We start from the raw sequence: 19,952 nt of genomic DNA, 5'->3' as shown, positions 1-19,952 counted from the left end.
ATTCATCTATTGAGTAAAAGAAGTTGTCATTCAGAAATTCTTTTAATTTGCTTTTAAACGTTAGTTGGCTATCTGTCAGACTTTTAATGCTATTTGGCAGATGACCAAAGATTTTTGTGCCAAAGTGAGATTTAATCCAGAATAGTGAAGGTTATCCTTTCTTCTAATGTTGTAGTTATGCAGTTCGCTGTTATTTTTGAATTAGGATAGGTTATTAATAACAAATTTCATAAGTGAATATATGTATTGCAAAGGTACTGTGAATTTCACGAGTTCCTTAAATAACTGTCTGCAAGGTGATCTTGGGTGGGCTTAAGATATTATTCTGATTACATGCTTTTTGCAATAAATGCTTTCTGTCTTAAGGTTGAATTGCCTGAAAATATGATGCCATATAAAAGAAGTGAATGAAATTAGGAATAGTAGGCTAATTTACTGATATATTTATCACCAAAATTTGCAATAACCCTAATAGCGTAAGTAGCTGAACCTAACCGTTTCAGCAGAGCATCAATGTGTTTCTTCCAGTTCAATTTCTCATCAATGCACACACCCAGACATTTTGAATATTCTACCTTAGCAACAGACTTCTGTTCATAGTCCATATTTATCAAGGGTGTTGTGCCATTTACTGTACAGAATTGTATAAACTGTGTTTTCTCAAAATTTAGTGAGAGTCCATTTGCAGAGAACCATAGAATTTTCTGAAAAAACATTATTTACAATTTCCTCAGCTGATTCTTGTATTTTGGGTGTGATTATTATACTTGTATCATCAGCAAAAAGAACTAGCTTTATATCTTCATGGATATGGAGTGGCAAGTCATTAATATATATTAAGAACAATAAGGGACCCAAGACTGAACCCTGCGGGACACCATTCTTGATATCTCCCCAGTTGGAAGACTCTGCTGATTTTTGCAGACTATCAGTACTGTTAATTTCAACCTTCTGCAGTCTTTCAGTTAAATATGAATTAAACCATTTGTGCACAGTCCCACCCGTACCACACTACTTCAGCTTATCTAGAAGAATTTCATGACTTACACAATCAAAAGTCTTTGAGAGACCACAAAATATTCCAATGGGTGATGTTAGATTATTCATTGCATTTAATATTTGATCAGTGAAAACTTATATAGCATTCCCTGTTAAAAAGCCTTTCTGGAAACCAAATTGACATTTTGTTAGTATTTCATTTTTACAAATATGTGATGCTACTCTTGAATACATTATTTTGTCAAGAATTTTGGATAAAGCTGTCAGAAGTGAGATTGGGCAGTAGTTATTAGCATCAGACCTATCACCTTTTTTATGCAATGGTTTAACAATAGCGTATTTCAGTCTATCTGGAAAAATGCCCTGTTTCAGTGAGCTGTTACATATGTGGCTGAGAATCCTACTTATTTGTCGGGAACAAGTTTTTAATACTCTGTTGGAAATGCCATCAATTTCATGTGAGCTTTTACTTTTGAGTGAATTTATTATTTTCCTAATTTCTGTAGGAGAGGTGGGTTGAATTTCAATTTTTTCAAATTGCTTAGGTATTGTCTCTTCCATATACTGCCTTGCATTTTCTAATGAATAGCTGGATCCTATTTTTTCTACAACACTTAAAAATTATTATGAAAATGTTTTCTACTTCTGACTTCTTGTTAATACAGTGCAGTACTTTTTATAATGTTTGACTGTTTCTGGATCATTACTCCTTCTAGATATGACACACATTTTCCTTTTGTGTTTACGTGATATTTTTATACCTGTAGTAAGCCATGGCTTTTTACATGGTTTCTTACAGTTACATTTCATTGTTTTCTTAGGGATACTGATTTCAGATATACTCACAAAAGTATCATGAAATAGGTTAAATTTTAAATTAGCATCAGGTTCCTTGTACACCTCATCCCAGTCTTAACTGCTGCAACCTTTCCCTAAAATTTTCAGTTGTTAAATCGTTAATTGGATGCACTATTTTGGAGAACTGTTTAGCATTACTGTATGGAGCTATGTCATATACTGTAACTAACTGCGCATCGTTATCAGACAGACCATTGTTAACAGGAAAAGTTTTTGTTTGATTAAATTTATCTTTGTCTATAAAAACATTATCTAATCTGTGTGCTATATCACACATGTAGGAAAATCAATAACTGACATCTAATTGAAAGAACCAAGTAATACTTCAAGGTCAATCTTTCTATCGGACTCTTTCAGAAAATCTACATTGAAGTCCCCACAAACAATAATTTGCTTCCCCCTGTCTGACAGATAGCATAACAAAGAATCTAAGTTTTTCAAAAATTGTTGAAAATTTCCCAATGGGGACCTATAGATGGCTACAATTATAAAAGTACCATTATTTAGTTTAAGCTCACATGCACATGCTTCTGTATGTTGCTCTACACAAAATTTTTTAGTTTCCAAATTTTTCACACTATGACAGATTTTAACATACTCAAATAAAAAAAAAGTTTTGCATCACCTCGGTTCCAAGAGTTCCAGTACCTGTACATAAAATTGGAATAGAGACCACTATAACATCATTTCCGCCCTTTTTATTGCTCATGAAACCCACACATTGCATGTTGTACCACCATACTGCGAGACCTTCTGAGGAGGTAGTCCAGATTGGTGTACACACCAGTACCTCTAATATCCATAGCACGTCCTCTTGCATTGATGCATGCTTGTATTGGCCGTGGCATACTCAGTCATGTTGGTGGGTCATGTTGTCCATAAACAGCCCCTTTCAATCTATCCCAGGCATATTCGATTGGGTTCATGTCTGGAGAACATGCTGGCCACTCTAGTCAAGCGATGCTGTTATCCTGAAGGAAGTCATTCATAAGATGTGTACGATGGGGGTGCGAATTGTTGTCCATGAAGATGAATGCCTCACCAATATGCTGCTGATATTTTTGCAGTATCGTTCAGAGGATGGCATTCACATGTCGTACAGCCATTACGGAACCTTCCACAACCCCCAGCGGTGTACGTCAGCCCCACGTAATGCCACCCCAAAAGAGCAGGGAACCTCCACCTTCGGGTGCTGATGACCACGCAGTTAAGCACCCCACAAACCAAACATCATCACCTCTACATTGCTGCACTAGCTGGACAGTGTGTTCAAGGTGTTCAGCCTGACTGGGTTGCCTCCAAACACATCTCTGACAATTGTCTGGTTCAAGGCATAAGTGACAGTCATTGGTGAAGAGAACATGCCGCCAATCCTGAGCGGTCCTTTTGGCACATTGTTGGGCCCATCTGTACCACCCTGAATAGCGTCGTGGTTGCAAAGATGGACCTCGCCATGGATGTCGGGAGTGAAGTTGCGCATCATGCAGCCTACTGCACACAGTTTGAATTGTGACACGACATCCTGTGGCTGCACGAAAAGCATTATTTAACATGGTGGTGTTGCTGTCAGGGTTCCTGTGAGCCATAATCCGTAAGGACCTCAGTGAGGCATGTCATCGACAGTTCCTGTTTCTCTGTATCTCCTCCATGTCCGAACAACATTGCTTTTTTTTCTCTCCGAGGTGCCTTGACACTTCCCTTGTTGAGAGCCCTTCCTGGTATAAAGTAACAATGCAGATGCTGTGAGACTGCAGTATTGACTGACTGTCTAGGCATGGTTGACCTAAAGACAACACGAGCTGTCTACCTCCTTCCTGGTGGAATGACTGGAACTGATTGGCTGTTGGACCCCCTCCGTCTAACGAGTGCTGTTCATGCATGGTTGTTTACATCTTTAGGCTGGTTTAGTGACATCTCTGAACAGTCAAAGGGACTGTGTCTGTGATACAATATCCACAGTCAATGTCTATCTTCAGGAGTTCTGCGAACCAGGGTAATGCAAAACTTTTTTTGATGTGTGTTGCAACTCCTCCTCTCTCCATAGTGTCTCTTACATGTGCTGAAAGCTTATATCCACCTACATTTACCATTTCCATACCTGTGATTACATGATGTTGAGACAGGCATAGTACATCTATTCCATCCTTAGTTTCTAAATCTTCTAACCAACAAGAAGCTCATCTACTTTGTTTTTGAATTCCCTGGTATTCTGATGTGATATCCTAACATTAGTTTCACTGTGCTTTTATGAGAATCTTGTGACACACTGACATTATTTTTCACTGTACAATTATGAGAATCTTGCAATATTTTAACATCTGTAGTACCTGCCTGTCTGAGCTTCTCATTAAGCTTAATGTCAATCAGTGGATGATTGGACACTGATCTTAGCCTAAAAAAGAAGTACTTCCATGAGTTTCAGTGTCTCCACTTAAAAATTTTGCTATCATCCCAGCCAGTTTACCCTTCCCTTTCCTAATGAGATGCAGGTCATATCCTCTTAAGTCCCACCTACCAATACTATCAACAAGAACCAAACCTATGCCTGACAAAATAGCTGCATGAAGCAGCTGATCTAACTCCATATTGACCCTCCTGACAGGGCTGTTCAGTTGGGCCAATCATACTGCAGGAAAGCAGGAACCAAGCCAATATTTGTATGGTTCGTTGCAGATGCTTCTTTTACCAGGTCACACTCAATTTTGTAGCCCTGATCCCTATCAATAGTTTTTCCTGCTCCACCCATTACCCCAACATGATCCCGCTTTGTTAAATCCTTGCACAATTATCCTGCATCCTCTATCACTTGGCTAAGACATGCACTGGGCTTGGAAATACTAGTTCAAGAAGGAGAAAATCCTGGATGTGTCTGTGATACTTGTTTCCTCAGATTCTTGTTGTAATCATAGCTTCTTCCACATTCTGAAAATATGCTTTTTCTTCTTCATTCCTTATATTTCTGATAGTGCAGTTCTACTTCAAGAAGGAGAAAATCTTAAAAATTTCATACCATGTCAGCAAAGACTGCATACTTGATAGATATACAATAGATCATGTGCACTATTAGGCATCTGGCTGCTACCTTCCGAACAACGTGTATTTTCCTCATGGGGCTTGGGCTCTTTGTGTGAGAGATTGACTCTGTGGAGCTGTAGTTGCATGCCAGATGCTAGACACAAGTGATAAATTGTCATGGGAATAGATATTCAATGTGGGTGTGGAGGTTAGAATCTGTGGTATTGAAAATGATTCATTGGAGGAAAGACATTTAAAGAGGGATGTTGTAGAAAACGTAGCCAGTCATCTAAATTAATATAAATGGTATACACATGGGCATGCCTCTGGATTCTGGCAGTTGTGTGTCAGCTGTGGGTGAATTCCTTATGCAAAGAATAAAGCATCAAAAACTTGTAATTTTTCTTCTGATGGGGTGAAACTAAAGACAAGCAACAGGAGGAATGAGCAAGTATGTGAACCATGAAGTGTTATTAGTTTAAAAGTAGTATTTGTGATTTTAAAATAAGTTGTTTAATGGTTGTGGGCCTGGTAAAGGATGTAATTTTAGGTACTAGTTCTTGATACAGCCTCAGAACAATATAAGTTATAGAGACAATGTTTGGAATTTGATAGTTGCAGAAATCGCAAACAAATACAAATCAAATACTTTTTTTAGGGATGAGACATGAGTGGCCCACGAAATTACACCACACGAGGAATATGTGTGTGTGTGGGGGGGGGGGGGGGGGGGGGGGTGCATGAGTGCACATGCAAGATGAGATATGTGAAAATAGTGAATCAATAAAAAAATATCTTTGAATCACAGCACGACAAAATAAGTAATTTTCTGTGTTATGCAGAGATATTTTTGGACAGACCAAGTTGAGTAATTGGTTTTTAGTCGTGCCACACAAAACGATAAAGATCAATCTGAAACTGATAGCAGTTGCTGACAGGGACACTGTATGATCTATGCTTGAGTAGTTATTGGAGTGGAATGTAACTGAGCTATGCTGCATTGACACAGCTCAACAAAATAAGTAATTTTTTGTGTTATGCAGAGATATGTTTGGACAGACCAAGTTGAGTAATTGGTTTTTAGTCGTGCCACACAAAGTGATAAAGATGAAACTGAAGAAAAAAGATAACTTGGTTAGGATCACTTTAGATGCCCAGAAGTTAAACAAGATAATAATAAAAGATTGTAACCAGCCAGGAAATATAGAGCAGATAGTACACAACTTCAAGGAACTAACATTAATGTCCACCATGGACATAACATGTGGGTTTCGGCAAGTGCCATTAGTGGCGGAAAGCCAGCGATATACTGCGTTATTGTTTGAGAGACATATTTAGTAATTCCAAATGGCACCATTTGCGCTATCAGTATCGGTCCCAGAATTTGTTATGTCATTGAGTCATGTGCTAGGGGCGAATCTAATGTGCAAGCTGTATGTAGATGACATTCTCGTAGCAATGGCATCATGGTGAGAGCACTGTAATCTTATCCATATCTAGATCATGTTTTTGTTAATTTTTAGATTAATATGTATGTAGAATGTTTTGGAAGGTCAGAAAGTGACCATCTTTGGGAAGCGCTCATTTCGATGTGTTTAGTGTTAAGTAAAACAATGTAATTTCATGATCATCGTTTTAAAGTAAAATTGTAAGAAGTTGTGAATGTGAATAGAGCGCTATGATTTCCTAAGGTTTTAAATAGGTGGCACTGCTACACCTCATGGTCTTTTCACATGGATCTATCTCATGTGTTGGTCAGAGAAGTTGGTGGTGAGTCAATTTGGCTTTCACCAGGTGTTGAACTTAGTTGCTGGGCAGCAAGCCAGTTGCACCATATCAACACTTTAAAATTTTATAGGTTATAGAATTTAAGTAGATAGTGAATGCTTAGATTTTGTCATGCTGATTTCAAGTCTTTGTTTGTGTGACTCAATAACTTTAACTTTGCATGAGTGATAGTGATCACAGTGAATATTTTGCATACAGTGAAGCAGCATCACCAAGCAAAATTTAATGTTAAGCAATAATTGGGACTTGGATTTTGGTTCTGCTTTCACAGCTTATTTAATAGGAAACTCTGCCAAAGTTTGTTCGCTATTTGTGCAGTTTTAATTGCACTTAACTATGATCTTAATTATTTAACTTTAATGTGGATTTCCAAGACATTTAGCTCTTCATTTTTTTCCCTGTGCCTTTGTCCCCACACTGCAGCAGGATTGGTGTGGTTATTAACTGATTTGGCATGCTTAATTTAAAGGTTGATCAGATGCCCTTCCTGTCGTCTCCTGGTAACCCTATGGGGACAGAATATGTGTACCTCAGCTGTCTGCGTCTAGTGTTATTCATGAGGAGATGAGCAAAAGTTTTCTAAATATTTGTGAATTGTGTAACTGAGGTGGGATTTGGATACCAGTATGGTATTCACCTAGTAGGATGTGGGAAACCTCATCCAGGAAGGCTGACACACCGACCTTAATTGTTAATCTGCTGGGTGGATTCGATCCGGGGCTGATGTGTCTCCCCATTCCAGAAGCAGCAATGTAACACACATGGCCATCTGGGCAATTGGAAACCTGTACACATTAATTACTTGATATGTTTTGAGTGAACAATATATAATATTCAAACTTAACTTCTTTACTGGGTTGACTACATTTTTATTTCTTTCCAGTGAGTTACCATTTATTTTCCTTAACTTATTTATTTATTTGTTTAATCATTTAATTTTACAATATATGCCAAATTTCAAACATGTCATCAGTGTTTGCCTGGTAAAGTCTATGTTAGGCAGGTGGTGCTGCCATAGGTGTTATGTACAGCAGTGGGTGACCCACCCCTGAGACTGTAAAGCCACACTTTATCTTCAGAGTCGTTCACCATCCTAAACTCCAATAAAATTCTGTAACTAATCTCAGAACATTGATGCAACACTTTGTGAAAGATTTTCGTAATAGGTGCTGTCAGTTTGCAGTATGACAGTTCTTTTAATGGATTACATGTAGATGGGTCCTTTTTTGTTACATTGCTGAAATTAAATGATTGTGTTAGTGCAGTACATCCAGAATTGTTTCCTATTAGACAGTACAGAACCACAACATGAAAGTAAGTGCTGTATATTTTGTGTTCCCAGGTGCTGAGAAAGTTTAATTCTACAGATGGTGTTAGCCTTCATTTGGTGGAGATAAGTCAGCACATGAGTAAACTGCAGGCCCAGGCCCTCAAATGTATTCAAACAAATGAAAGTGGATTACCGAATGAGAACATGGAGTACCAATCCGCAGTTACTACTGATGGAATAAGTGTGAAGTGGTACAGACAGATACAAGATGTACCACGTGGGTTTTCATGTATAATTGCTCACGAGTTTTTTGATGCCTTGCCTGTTCACAAATTGCAAGTAAGTTTTACAGTAATCATTACAGTCTGCTTCATTGTAAAATGAGTGTTAAATAGTGCAAATATTGGAAGAATGAAACTATATCTAGATGTAGCAGAGTCCCCTTTTCAGTTATGATATCAGCTGAACCATACAAGGAAAACGGAGAAGTAATGTATGCTTGACAGCACAGAGAAAGGGCAGTGCTGAAACTTGAGCTACCCAGTGTATTATGCGAAAGTCAATCACATTACGCGGTGTGGAGCGCTGTTTGCAAAAGTAATTATGAGTGTGACTGAAGCTGTTAACCTGCTTGACACAAATTATGAGGACACTCTCTTTAAAAAAACGAAAACGTTCATTGTAGGCTTCCTAAGATTACAAACCTGGGAAAAGTACTTAATGTGAGGAAGAGAAGTCAAATATGCAGCAGTGGTGCTGGGAAATAGTGGAATATTGGAGCAACCCAATGATGAAGTCAAGAAACTAACAGTGCTCACGTCTCAGTTTGTTTGCTTTGAACTCTAAGACAAGATATTTTTTTATGGTTTTAATTGTTTCACGTGTATAGAAGACAAAATTAATGTAACAAAAAAATCCTAGTTTTTATTTAAGATGGCTTGAGGAGATCTTAAAATGGCACAGCATGTGGTTTATGCACCACTTAATATCCTGTCCAAAGGCCTTCAATTTAGTGACTGTGTTGTGCAAAGAAGGAATTCTATAAGTAGACAATAAATCTTTGCCTTTTTTGCCACCTGCTTGAATTATGTTCCAAAGAACATCACAGCCTTCTGGCATAGTATCAAGCCAATTTTCACACATCAACTCTGTGCATATGTTTTCAGTTGTATCGAGTGCAGACAAAGGAGTTGGCCAGTCTAGAAGAGCAATTTGCTCTAATCTGCAAAACTGTGCCTGCACTATTGCTGATGTAAATATTGAAGACTGGGCCTGCTCCTTCAAGAGTAGCTGTTGCACTGATGAGGGCATACCTTTATTATAATTTGAGTATTCGGAGCAGCACTTGGTTGACTGCCTATACTCTGAAGCATTTTGAGTTCATGGAAAGACATACACCCCCAAATTGTCACAGCAAACAACCACAGCAAAATGAACATATCTCGGATGAAACCAGATACCTTGTGGCCTGTCTATTTTTATCGGTTCATCGTTTGCTGTGGAAAATACTACTTTGTCAGGAAATATAAGATTTCACCAGTCACGTTTGTCTTTGTCCCTAGCAGATGCTAGCAGGTAGAGTTGATGCCCAGGGTGTAGCCTCTCTCTGCAAGCTGTGCACTTGTTTTGTAGGTCTTCTGAAGATGGCACCAAACTGCATCCACCAACCTAGGAAATGCAATAGGGGAGATCGTCTAATTACATGTGGTGTTTTTTTAAATTTTTCCTCTCCCTCCCTCTTCCTCCCGTGGTGAAATATGGTCAACCCCCACCCCCCTCCTACCCCCAACACCCTATCATGTAAGGTTTTCCCTCTAGTCAGATAAAAATACATAAAAATGAAAGTTTTTAATCTGTTTCAAACATTGATTAAAACACTTTAATAAAAGTTAGCATACAAATTCATGATGATCACAATAACATCGGCACTGTGTGCATTGCAGAATATCACAGCTCACTGGCTGAAACACAGTGACTTCAACTGATGCAGTGGGAAACTCCCCATATGAAGTCTCACACTTTTGTGGTACCTGTCTCAAATTGGGAAATCTGGAGCATGCACACATGTAAAGCATTCATTCTGTTCAGAGAGGCCATACACTCATGTTAATTTTATAAAACAAAGTGTTATCCATCATAATAATGTATATTACTGAATTAAAAAGTTCACTTGAAATGCTCCCCCTTTAAATGAGATTTGCTGGGATTTTACCAGACCATGCCCCCAATTTTGAGCTCACGTAATTAATGGACATCCCTATAGTGTGTATCAGCTGCACTGCATTTAAAAACAGATTTTGTCATGATGTGTTCACCACTTCATTATTTTGAGCCAATGATGGCATATTCTTATACAAGATTATATCCTGTACCAAATCGTTTGGAAAGTACTTAATTTGCAAGTGTGCAAACAGTTGATAACCACTGACACCTGTGTGAGCAATTTTCAACCCTTGGAGGACAAAGTTAACAATTTGATAATTTTTCATGAAGACTGCAGTGAGCTCAACATTGAAGTAGATAATTTGTTGTAATTATTAAAATTTAATGAATTTTATGATTATTGTTATTAGCTTACAGCAAAAGTAGATTTTAACAAAATAAAAAGTCACTGTAAAATGAACTTCCCCATCATTAAGCAGTAAGATAATAAATAGTTTGACACTGAAAGGGCTTGTGGTCATTTGAAGTCTCATGTTACATATGAGTAGCAATTTGAAACAACTGTGGAAGCCTGGATACACGATACTGGGGGGAAATGTATAAAGAACTCTAATTAATAAAACATCACATGACATAAAATAATAAATAATGTGTGTGCTAACAGATGTACTACTGGGAAATAGCAGTCACTCTACTGTCCTTTAGCTTTTCCCGTGTTCTTCAGTTTATAACAACAAACAAAGTCCAGACACATTTCACTAATAACTCTCTTCCATATCTTCAGAGACTTTTTTGTGAAGCAGTTTGGTATACCCAGTGTACTATATATTGACTGCTAGTATAAGCAGTGGAAGTCAGATTTCAGCCATACTAATATTTATATAAATTAAATTTTTCCAGCTCTGCTTTGGGATGTACTACATTAGGAACAGACACATACATATGTTTCAAGGTTCATGACAACTTTACTGAATAAGCCTTATGTTTTTGCATCTTACGGCACACTTAAGTTGTTGTCAAACATTTGACCTCCTGAAAGCTAATCGATTAGAGAAATATCTGTTGTTTACATGACGTCACACTAGATCTGCCTGTAAATGTAACATTGGGCTTGTACATCTCTCTTGACATGTCTCTTTATGGTGACACATACACGTCTGATCAGTTAGAATGTAATAAATTTCCTTGAGATGGGAAAGCTTCTGTCCATGAATCAGCACAGCATTAGAAACCAATGCTCGTGCGAAACTCAGCTTGCTCTTTTCTCACATGATATACTATGAACTATGTATGAAGGGCAACAGGCAGATTCCGTATTTCTAGATTTGTGAAAAGCATTTGATATGGTGCCCCACTGCAAACTGTTAATGAAGGTATGATCATGTGGAATAGGTTCCCAGATATGTGAGTGGCTCGAAGACTTCTTAAGTATTAGAATCCAGTACATTGTTCTCGATGGCAAGTGTTCATCAGAGACAAGGATATCATCGGGAGTGCCCCAGGGAAGTGAGATAGGACTGCTGTTATTTTCTATACACATACATGATCTGGCAGACTGGATGGGCAGCAATCTGCAGCTATTTGCTGATGGTGCTGTGGTGCATGGGAAGGTGTCGACGTTGAGTGACTGTAGGAAGATCCAAGATCTAAATGTAGAAAATGTAAGTTAATGCAGCAGATGAGTAGAAAAAAACAAACTCATGTTAAAATACAACATTAGTAGTGTGCTGCTTGACACAGTCACATCATGTAAATATCTGGATATAATGTTGAAAAGTAATATGAAATGGAACAAGGAGGTAATTGTTGTAGAAGGGAAGGTGAATAGTTGACTTTGGTTTATTGGGAGAAGTTTACGAAAGTGTGGTTTACCTGTAAAGGAGACCATAAATGGGACACGTGTATGACCTATTGTTGAGTACTGTTCGATTGTTTGGGTTCTGCACCAGACGAGATTAAAGGAAGACATCCAAGCAATTCAGAGGCGGGCTGCTGGATTTGTTACCGGTAGGTTTGAACTATATGGAAGTATTATGAAGATGCTTCGAGAACTCAAATGGGAATCCCCGGAGGGAAGGCGATGTTCTTTTTGAGGAACACTATTGAAAAATTTAGAGAACAGCATTTGAAGCTGACTGCTGAACAATTCTACTGCCACCAATGTACATTTCACTTAAGGACCATGAAGGTAAGAGAAAAGAAGCTGGGGTTCAAGAAAAGGCATATAGACAGTCATTTTTCCCTCACTCTGTTTGCGAGTGGAACAGTAAAGGAAATTACTAGTAGTGATATAGGATACCCTCCATCACACACTGTATGGCGGCTTGCAGAGTATATATGTAGATTTAGATATGGATGTAGATGTAGCCCTCACGAATGGCTTTTAGCAACACTGCGCTGGATGACTGTTGTTAATGTTTTCTATCACTTACCCGCTTCTTGTGTTTTCTCGACAGTTTCCCTTGTAGTATTATCCTCTTTGGTGAGTTTGTATCTATGCCCATGCTTTAAAAATTTTTAAACTATTATTTTATGTCCCTGATGTGAAAAGTAACTTCCTGCCTCATAAATTATCATTGGCTCAGTGATCATAAGGCATTGCTGCGTCCAAAATGGATGTGTTGTAGCTGGATACTTGTTCATTTTTTGTGTTTAAAATTGTCATAATAAAACCTGTTAGGAGGGGGGCTTATGGGCGCTCAACATCGAGGTCATCAGCGACCTGTTAGGAATCCCATTGGTGTTCATAGGGCTGTAGCCCAGCAGGACAGATGTACTTTGCCATATGATTTCATATTGTCAGCATTATATGAGATCTTCCACATGACTGGAATTTTTGCAGAAAATTTGACCCCATGTGGCTGAGAACTTTTTTCTGCGTCTAGTTTCTAGTTATGGATTAATCTAATTTTGGGATTCTGAATTCAGAGGTGCAACCAGATTTTCTGTTTAATGTCACAGTTCTGAGACACAAAATAATAATAAAAACTATCAATTTTATTTCAATATGTGGTGAATATTAATAAAATCTAAGTATGAGACATATACTCAAACTTTTACATGAACCTCAAAATAGACATTATATTTCACAAAAAATCACATGTCATCAAAACAGTAATCATAATTAGAAATGTTAGTGTATTACAATACAATGTTTAATGTCAGTTTATTTAGAGAAATGGGACAAGAATACTTTTATTTTGTAAAATATCTCATCAATTGCTGTAAACAAAAACTATAAGTAATCAGTCATCATTGAAGGGTTCTAACATTCTTGCTAGTGATGGTGATCTTCTGTTGCAAGAATACCTTGGTAGAAGGATTCACCCTGTTCATTGCTAACAGCACCCAGGTTTATAGCAAAAAATCAGTGTGCAAATGGGAAAAAGTGTATGTTTAGTGACACCACATACTCCAGTTTTTGTAGACATTTATAACAGTTCATTCGCTATAGAAGTGTAATTCTCTTCTCTTGTATTGGCCAAAGAGCAACAAACAATGCCTTTGAAATACATCCAAGCATGTAATTCACAATAAAAGTAAACACAGCAGATAATTACTGAATGCCACAGCATAACTGACTTTAACTGCCACAGCAAAAACATGCAGCAATGTTCAATAAATAATGGTAAAGAATATGGCAAATGATAGTATACTCACCTGTCATGCAGCAATTGTATTTAAATTGACACTATATAACACAAAATTAGAAAGTAACTTCATAGTGACCCATTTTTATATTTTGAATGTGTAAAGGAACAAAATTACAAAACTGACCTTGAAAACCATATGTGATACCACACTTCACAGGGCAAATATTGATTCTACAACAAAAAATTACCTTTAAATTGATATGTCACATACCAAATGCAAAATGGTTGCTGCCCAGTGTTATGAATAGTGCAGAGTGCAAGGCAAGGCTGTGTGGAGTAGATGATGCACTGGACATTGAAATGAAATACATTAGCCAAAGGAATAGTAATTAAAAGAGATATTAGTTAATTGGTATTTGACATTTTTGTTAACTGTCAGTTTCTGGCCAAGATGACTTGTAATTTTTGTTTGTTTTTAATTATGCCTACTAATTTCATTCATTTGAAAAGGTTGATGACATCTTATGTTTTAAGTGTAATTTGAATTGAAATCAATTTTGAGACAAGTTAATGGTAGTATTTTATTTATTTCATTTAGATGTCAAAGTTTTCTGATTGTTGTAAGTTGTTTACCTCTCGCACCTCCTTGGTGACAGTATGGTCGGCATCCATGAGGTTCCCATCCTTTGAATTCCATATTTCTTTCTCTGTAACAAGTCTAACTTTTAACTATCCTGCATACCATGTGTTTTCTGTACAAAGAGTTAGTGGTAATTTGCTGAGCTGTTTTAGAATCTTCTTGAGAATTGTATTAAGCATCCAAAAGACATATACATTCCCATGTTTGGAGTAATTTGTATCAATACTGTAAAAATGAAATGCTTATGTGATTTGCTTTGCTGATGTGATGCCTTGCCTGCATAAGTACATTGTGTCCAAAATTAAAGCAACAAATCACTATTCCCCTGTCCTGTGTGTAATTCATGATATAATCATACAAACTGTCAACAGATGTCCATGCAGTCATGTTCTCCATGGAAGATTGCATTCCGATCAATGAACGCCCACGCCAACGATGACATCAGGGCACCTATCAAATGGCGTAGTGTTCGTCGGGTAGTCCCACATCCACAATTGCTGTTTTCACAGTCACAGATAGTGGCACAGAGAAGATGCCTACCAGATTCTATGTGGTGAAGGGCCATAGGAATAATGGAAGCAGAACAGTCACAAACTGATGTGGCCTGATGGCTTAATGTGAATCGTTATGTTGTTTCTCAAGTGTGGCAACAGTTTATAGAGACTGCAACTGTATCCTGAAGACCAGAGCAGAGCTGACCACGTGTGACATCAGAAAGAGAGGACTGTTATTTGGCTGTAAGGGCACGACGGTACTGCCTTAATACTGCATGGAACTGGCATCTGACCTTGCAGCATCCACTGGGCATGTTGTATCAAGGCAAACGGTGTACAGAAGGTGTCAGAATAGTGGCCTTTGTTGTCGGAGACCTGCGGTATGTGTACCTCTGACGCATCTTCACAGAAGGGAATATCTAGAGTGGAGTCATCAACATACCACCTGGAAAATTGAACAATGGGACAATGTTCCTTTCACAGATGAGTTCCAGTTTGGTCTGGAGACTGATTCTCAACGGATTTGTGGAACACGATCTTGGGACCCAAACATTGTGGAAAGAGACCAATGTAGAGGTGGATCCCTAATGGTGTGGGCAGGGATTGTGTTGGCCACTCTAACACCTTTTCAGGAAATTGTATGGGTGAACTGGCAAGGTTTAAATGCTGTCAGGTATCATGATGAGATCTTGGGGCCTCATGTGAGGTGCTGTGGGCCCAGACTTCATATTGATGGACGATAATGCTCCACCTCATAGAACATGGGTGGTTGATGTTTTCTTTGAAATGGAAGATATTACACACATGGGGTTGCCTGCTCAGTCTCCCAATTTAAATCCCATAGAGCATGTCTGGGATGAAATAGGGATACGGGTTGCATCACATCAGCATCCACCAACCTCCAAGACTTGTGAGCAGCTCTGCAGGAAGCACGGACGTTATTGTCTCAAAATGAGACTGATGACATCATTTAGAACATGCTCATCATTGTCAGGCCTGTATTACTGCCAGAAGTGGTCACACCTCGTACTGAGCACATTAACCATTTGGCAGAATGTGTGTGCAAATCCATTAAGTTGGAAAAAGTGAAGAACATTTTTGTCTACCACTATGCATGTTGCAGCAGTTTATGTTCTGTATTCTTTACATTGTTTCTACTTTACTGTCAGCTGTTTATACTATTTTGTGGCAAAATAAATGCAACCTTGCAAAATTTCTGTTTATTGCTTTAATTTTGAACACCAATGAGGTTAGTGTGTACTTGCACTCCATAAAACTAAAAGTAACTCAGGTAAGAACTATAATCGGTAAAGCAATGCAGCAATGTTAGATCTCATGGTGTCATCACAACATATGTTGAAAGTGGCTTTCATGTGATGCAATGCTTGCGTTCACATGTCAGTAAAGAGGACTGATGACAGAAATCTCACAGTTGTGATGCTCTGTTGCAAAAACCATTGACAAAATCCTTTGCATAGAGGGAAATATGCTGTTGATAATCCTTGCACCTATTGTCATACAGGATACACATAATCATACTTACACCATGTTGCTGGGTCACATGCTTATAATAGGGGTTGTCTCAGTATTGTGTACAACCCAGTCCTCCAAAGCTGGTGTAATCACAGTCTGCTGCCTCCCTGCACATTCGTCCCCCTGAAAGGACCCATGATCACACAAATGCCCAAAAAGGGCTTGAAATGTTGTGTTTCGTGGTGGGTGTCTGTGAGAGTATGTGTTTTGGTACAGTCATGCTGTCTCTCGACCATTTCCATCTGCTTGACCATACACAGACACCATCTCAGCTTGTTCTTGACATGAATACTAAGCCATTATAATACACTGCATCAATCGCATAACCTGCAACATGCAAGGAACACATGGCATGTGGTCAGAGGAACTTTCATTTGTCAGTGTGCCACCTACCGTGGCAACGATGCATTTCCGGACACATTTTTGTAAGACTTTTTTCCTTCCATTTCCAGTCAGGAAATGGAAGTAATAAATCCTTGTGGTTTGTCGGTTTTATTACTGTTCATCCTGGGTACATATTTATAAACAAGCTAAACCAAATCTTAAAAAAAAGCTGGTACATAATTTATTCATATTGCTTCACTGGTCACTACTTACACCCACACAAATGCTCTTACAGACAACTATTTAGCACTGACAGCAGGCTAAAAGCGTATTTACTCCATTATGCACTTTGTTGTCAACAATTTATCACAGTTCAACAGTTCAAAACCAAAGGTAATGCTATTTTGCTATTAGTTGGCGTGCGCGCGCGTGCCCACACACACACACACACACACACACACACACACACACACAGAGTGTGTGTGTGTGTGTGTGTGTGTGTGTGTGTGTGTGTATGTGTGTGTGTGTGTGTGTGTGAGAGAGAGAGAGAGAGAGAGAGAGAGAGAGAGAGGGAGAGAGGCAGGGAGAAAGGGGAGGCATAGTTAAGTATAAACCATTGTGTGTAAAAGAATAGAATGAAGCTGAATATCTGTGCATAAAAATCCCTCAGTGAAAGAAAACTATAATGTTTTTATATTTAGTTACGTGAGAAACAAACATGTAAATTTTTTGATGGTTATCTTGTTTTGGAGGGATTTGCCGTGTAATAATATTTTCCAGGTGATTTGTTAAATTAATCGAGAGGCATGATAAATTACATGAGTTAACTTTATTACTTATTTGTATGTTACAGAGAACTAAACATGGATGGAGAGAGGTACTTATTGACATAGACATGTATTCTGATGGCAACAGATTCAGATATGTAATTTCCCGTTCATCTACACCAGCCTCAAAACTTTTTGTACAGGTGTGTTAGTACTTTAGCTTAATCCTATGTAAATATAAAGAAGGTGTAAGCAGTATGAAACGAGTAAACTTTAAAAACTGAAGTAGACATAGATTACAAGCAACAAATAAAATTTTCGCAAGTGTTTTCAACAGTGTTGTATGCAATAGTTTCCTACAAGAAGAAAGAGAAAAGTTAAAGAGCCAAATATCTTAAGAATAAGGCCCAGCACAGGATAACATTGTCTAAAAACTTCTAATGAAATTATTGATTCAGGTCACTAATAAGAGAATGGGAAAAAGCAGGGAGAAAATTATACAAATGTATATGAAAAACTATGTATAGTCAGTAAACTGGGTAAGTACACCAGATTTATGGAAAGTTGGCAAGGGCAAGAAAATAAAGATGACTCACTGCACAGAAAAATATAAACAGAAAAGAAATTGTGAATTACATTGTTAATATTAGTCAGTGAAGTATCCATGTATGTTTCATATCTTTTCTTAGCAGGATGGGAGATAAAAGTTACTTTCTCAATGTTCAAGTATAATGAACATTACATTATTAGAGCGTGTGATCTCTGAACTGTGACCATCTACATAATAGTATGTTCATTGTGTTGCACAATCATGTGCCACCCCTGCTGTAAGCTATTACAGCTTGAATTTCTCTTGTTTTGCCATTATCGTCATTTCATAATTTTTATGAAAAGTAATAAGTAGGAACTTCCTGACAGATTAAAGCTTTTTGCCATCGTGGGCCTCGAATTTGGAAACTTGTCTTTCGTGGGCAACACTCTGATTGCTTATTGCACCAAATGTCTAGCACAACTGGGAAACCTACACAGATAATGACATTTTTATGAATCAAACAAGTAAATGCTAAAATAACTGTCAGAAGCAATCCAGCAGCACATTACAGGGGAGAAAAAACAACAAGATGGTATTAAAAATATTGATCTCCAGTTTCAAGTAATTTATCTGTAGATAAAACGGAGCTCAAATCAGTGGATGAGATATTGGTTCATCACAACCTCAGCGTAAAGATCCAAATTGTTGCAGTAAATAGTTAGTTCTCTAGCTTATTAAATGTGCGGGGATTCATTGGCATATTGTGACAAAGATCGAAATCAACAAGCCAGTCATCTGTATAACTAGCTGTAGTGTTGTAGTTTTGAGGGACCAGCGGAAATGACTAGGGTTCTTTTGAAATTGCACATTACATCTTTAGAGCTATAATTTAAATTCATGGATATGTTAGAATCTTGTTAAAGTGATCTGACATGATTATTTTTGTATGTGCTTAATTTTCTGCCTCCCCATTCATATCTTCTTTTTTCTATGTATAAAAATGGAACTCCACAACAGAAAAATTTGCTTTCCTGTTATTAAATTCTCTGATTCACTTTTCATTAGCTTACTTTGGATTTTCCTTAAAGTCTTATCTTTATTTGTTCAACTTAACTACAACAATTTTTATATTAACACAAGTATTATGTATGATTTTCTAGCCTCAAGAGAAAAGGGATCATTTAGAAGTGTGTCCAGCTGCTGGTGTTATAGTGGATCATATTGCATCACTTTTGGAAGAGGAGGGTGGCTTTGCTTTGATTGGTGATTATGGGCACAATGGCGAAAAGACTGACACTTTACGGGTAATCTCCCTCATAAATATATAATCTTTCTAGCATAAGGGGCCACACAGGAGTGTATTGTATCTTTATTCATTCCTTTTTATCATTTACTGTACAACATGTACATGATGTTGGGCAAATCATTTCTGATATTATGAAAATGATGCCAAGATGGAAAACTTACTGGAAATAATGAGAGATATGTTACATGATGATGATGGTGATGATGGTGAGATAACACAATAATATTCATATTTAAAATATGCAAGACTGCTTAAGTAGATTTAATCATTTAATTGCATCACTCATGTATATATTCATATCAAATCTGTACTCATCCCATGTTCATATTGTATAAGTACATCAAGAGTGAACCAAGACAGAAAAATGAATGTCAGATACTATTACTCCTACGTATATTCTTTACAAGTCTCTTATGTTGTTTATCAGGGGATATTTTGTATACAACTGTTATTCTCTTTCGTGTTACAGTTGTGAATGGTGGAAATAAAGAACGCCTGTTGATAAGCATCCATATGAGATGGAATCTGTCTCATTTCATGTTCAGAGTATTTGTTACAAGATGTGTGAGAGGAATCAATATGTTAATTGACTGTTCTAAGAACATGCACTCTCAAAATTGTACGATTCCCGGCGGGGTCAGGGATTTTCACCTGCCTCGAGATGACTGGG

General features: G+C 37.7%; 1 protein-coding gene across 3 annotated transcripts in view; it reads left to right on the top strand.

The window, feature by feature from the left end:
• The window catches only part of LOC126184857 (protein arginine methyltransferase NDUFAF7, mitochondrial), a 60,644-nt gene that overhangs the window by 28,048 nt on the left and 12,644 nt on the right, over positions 1–19,952 (top strand). For all 3 annotated transcript variants that reach the window (XM_049927470.1, XM_049927469.1, XM_049927468.1), the window contains 3 exons: positions 8,003–8,269; positions 17,531–17,647; positions 19,137–19,280. In XM_049927470.1, the coding sequence (XP_049783427.1) occupies positions 8,003–8,269; positions 17,531–17,647; positions 19,137–19,280 (528 nt within the window). The remainder of the gene's footprint in view (positions 1–8,002; positions 8,270–17,530; positions 17,648–19,136; positions 19,281–19,952) is intronic.

The sequence above is a fragment of the Schistocerca cancellata genome, chromosome 4 (genome assembly GCF_023864275.1).
Source record: "Schistocerca cancellata isolate TAMUIC-IGC-003103 chromosome 4, iqSchCanc2.1, whole genome shotgun sequence".
Taxonomy (NCBI): Eukaryota; Metazoa; Arthropoda; class Insecta; order Orthoptera; family Acrididae; genus Schistocerca; species Schistocerca cancellata.
This window is presented reverse-complemented; position numbering and strand designations above follow the sequence as displayed.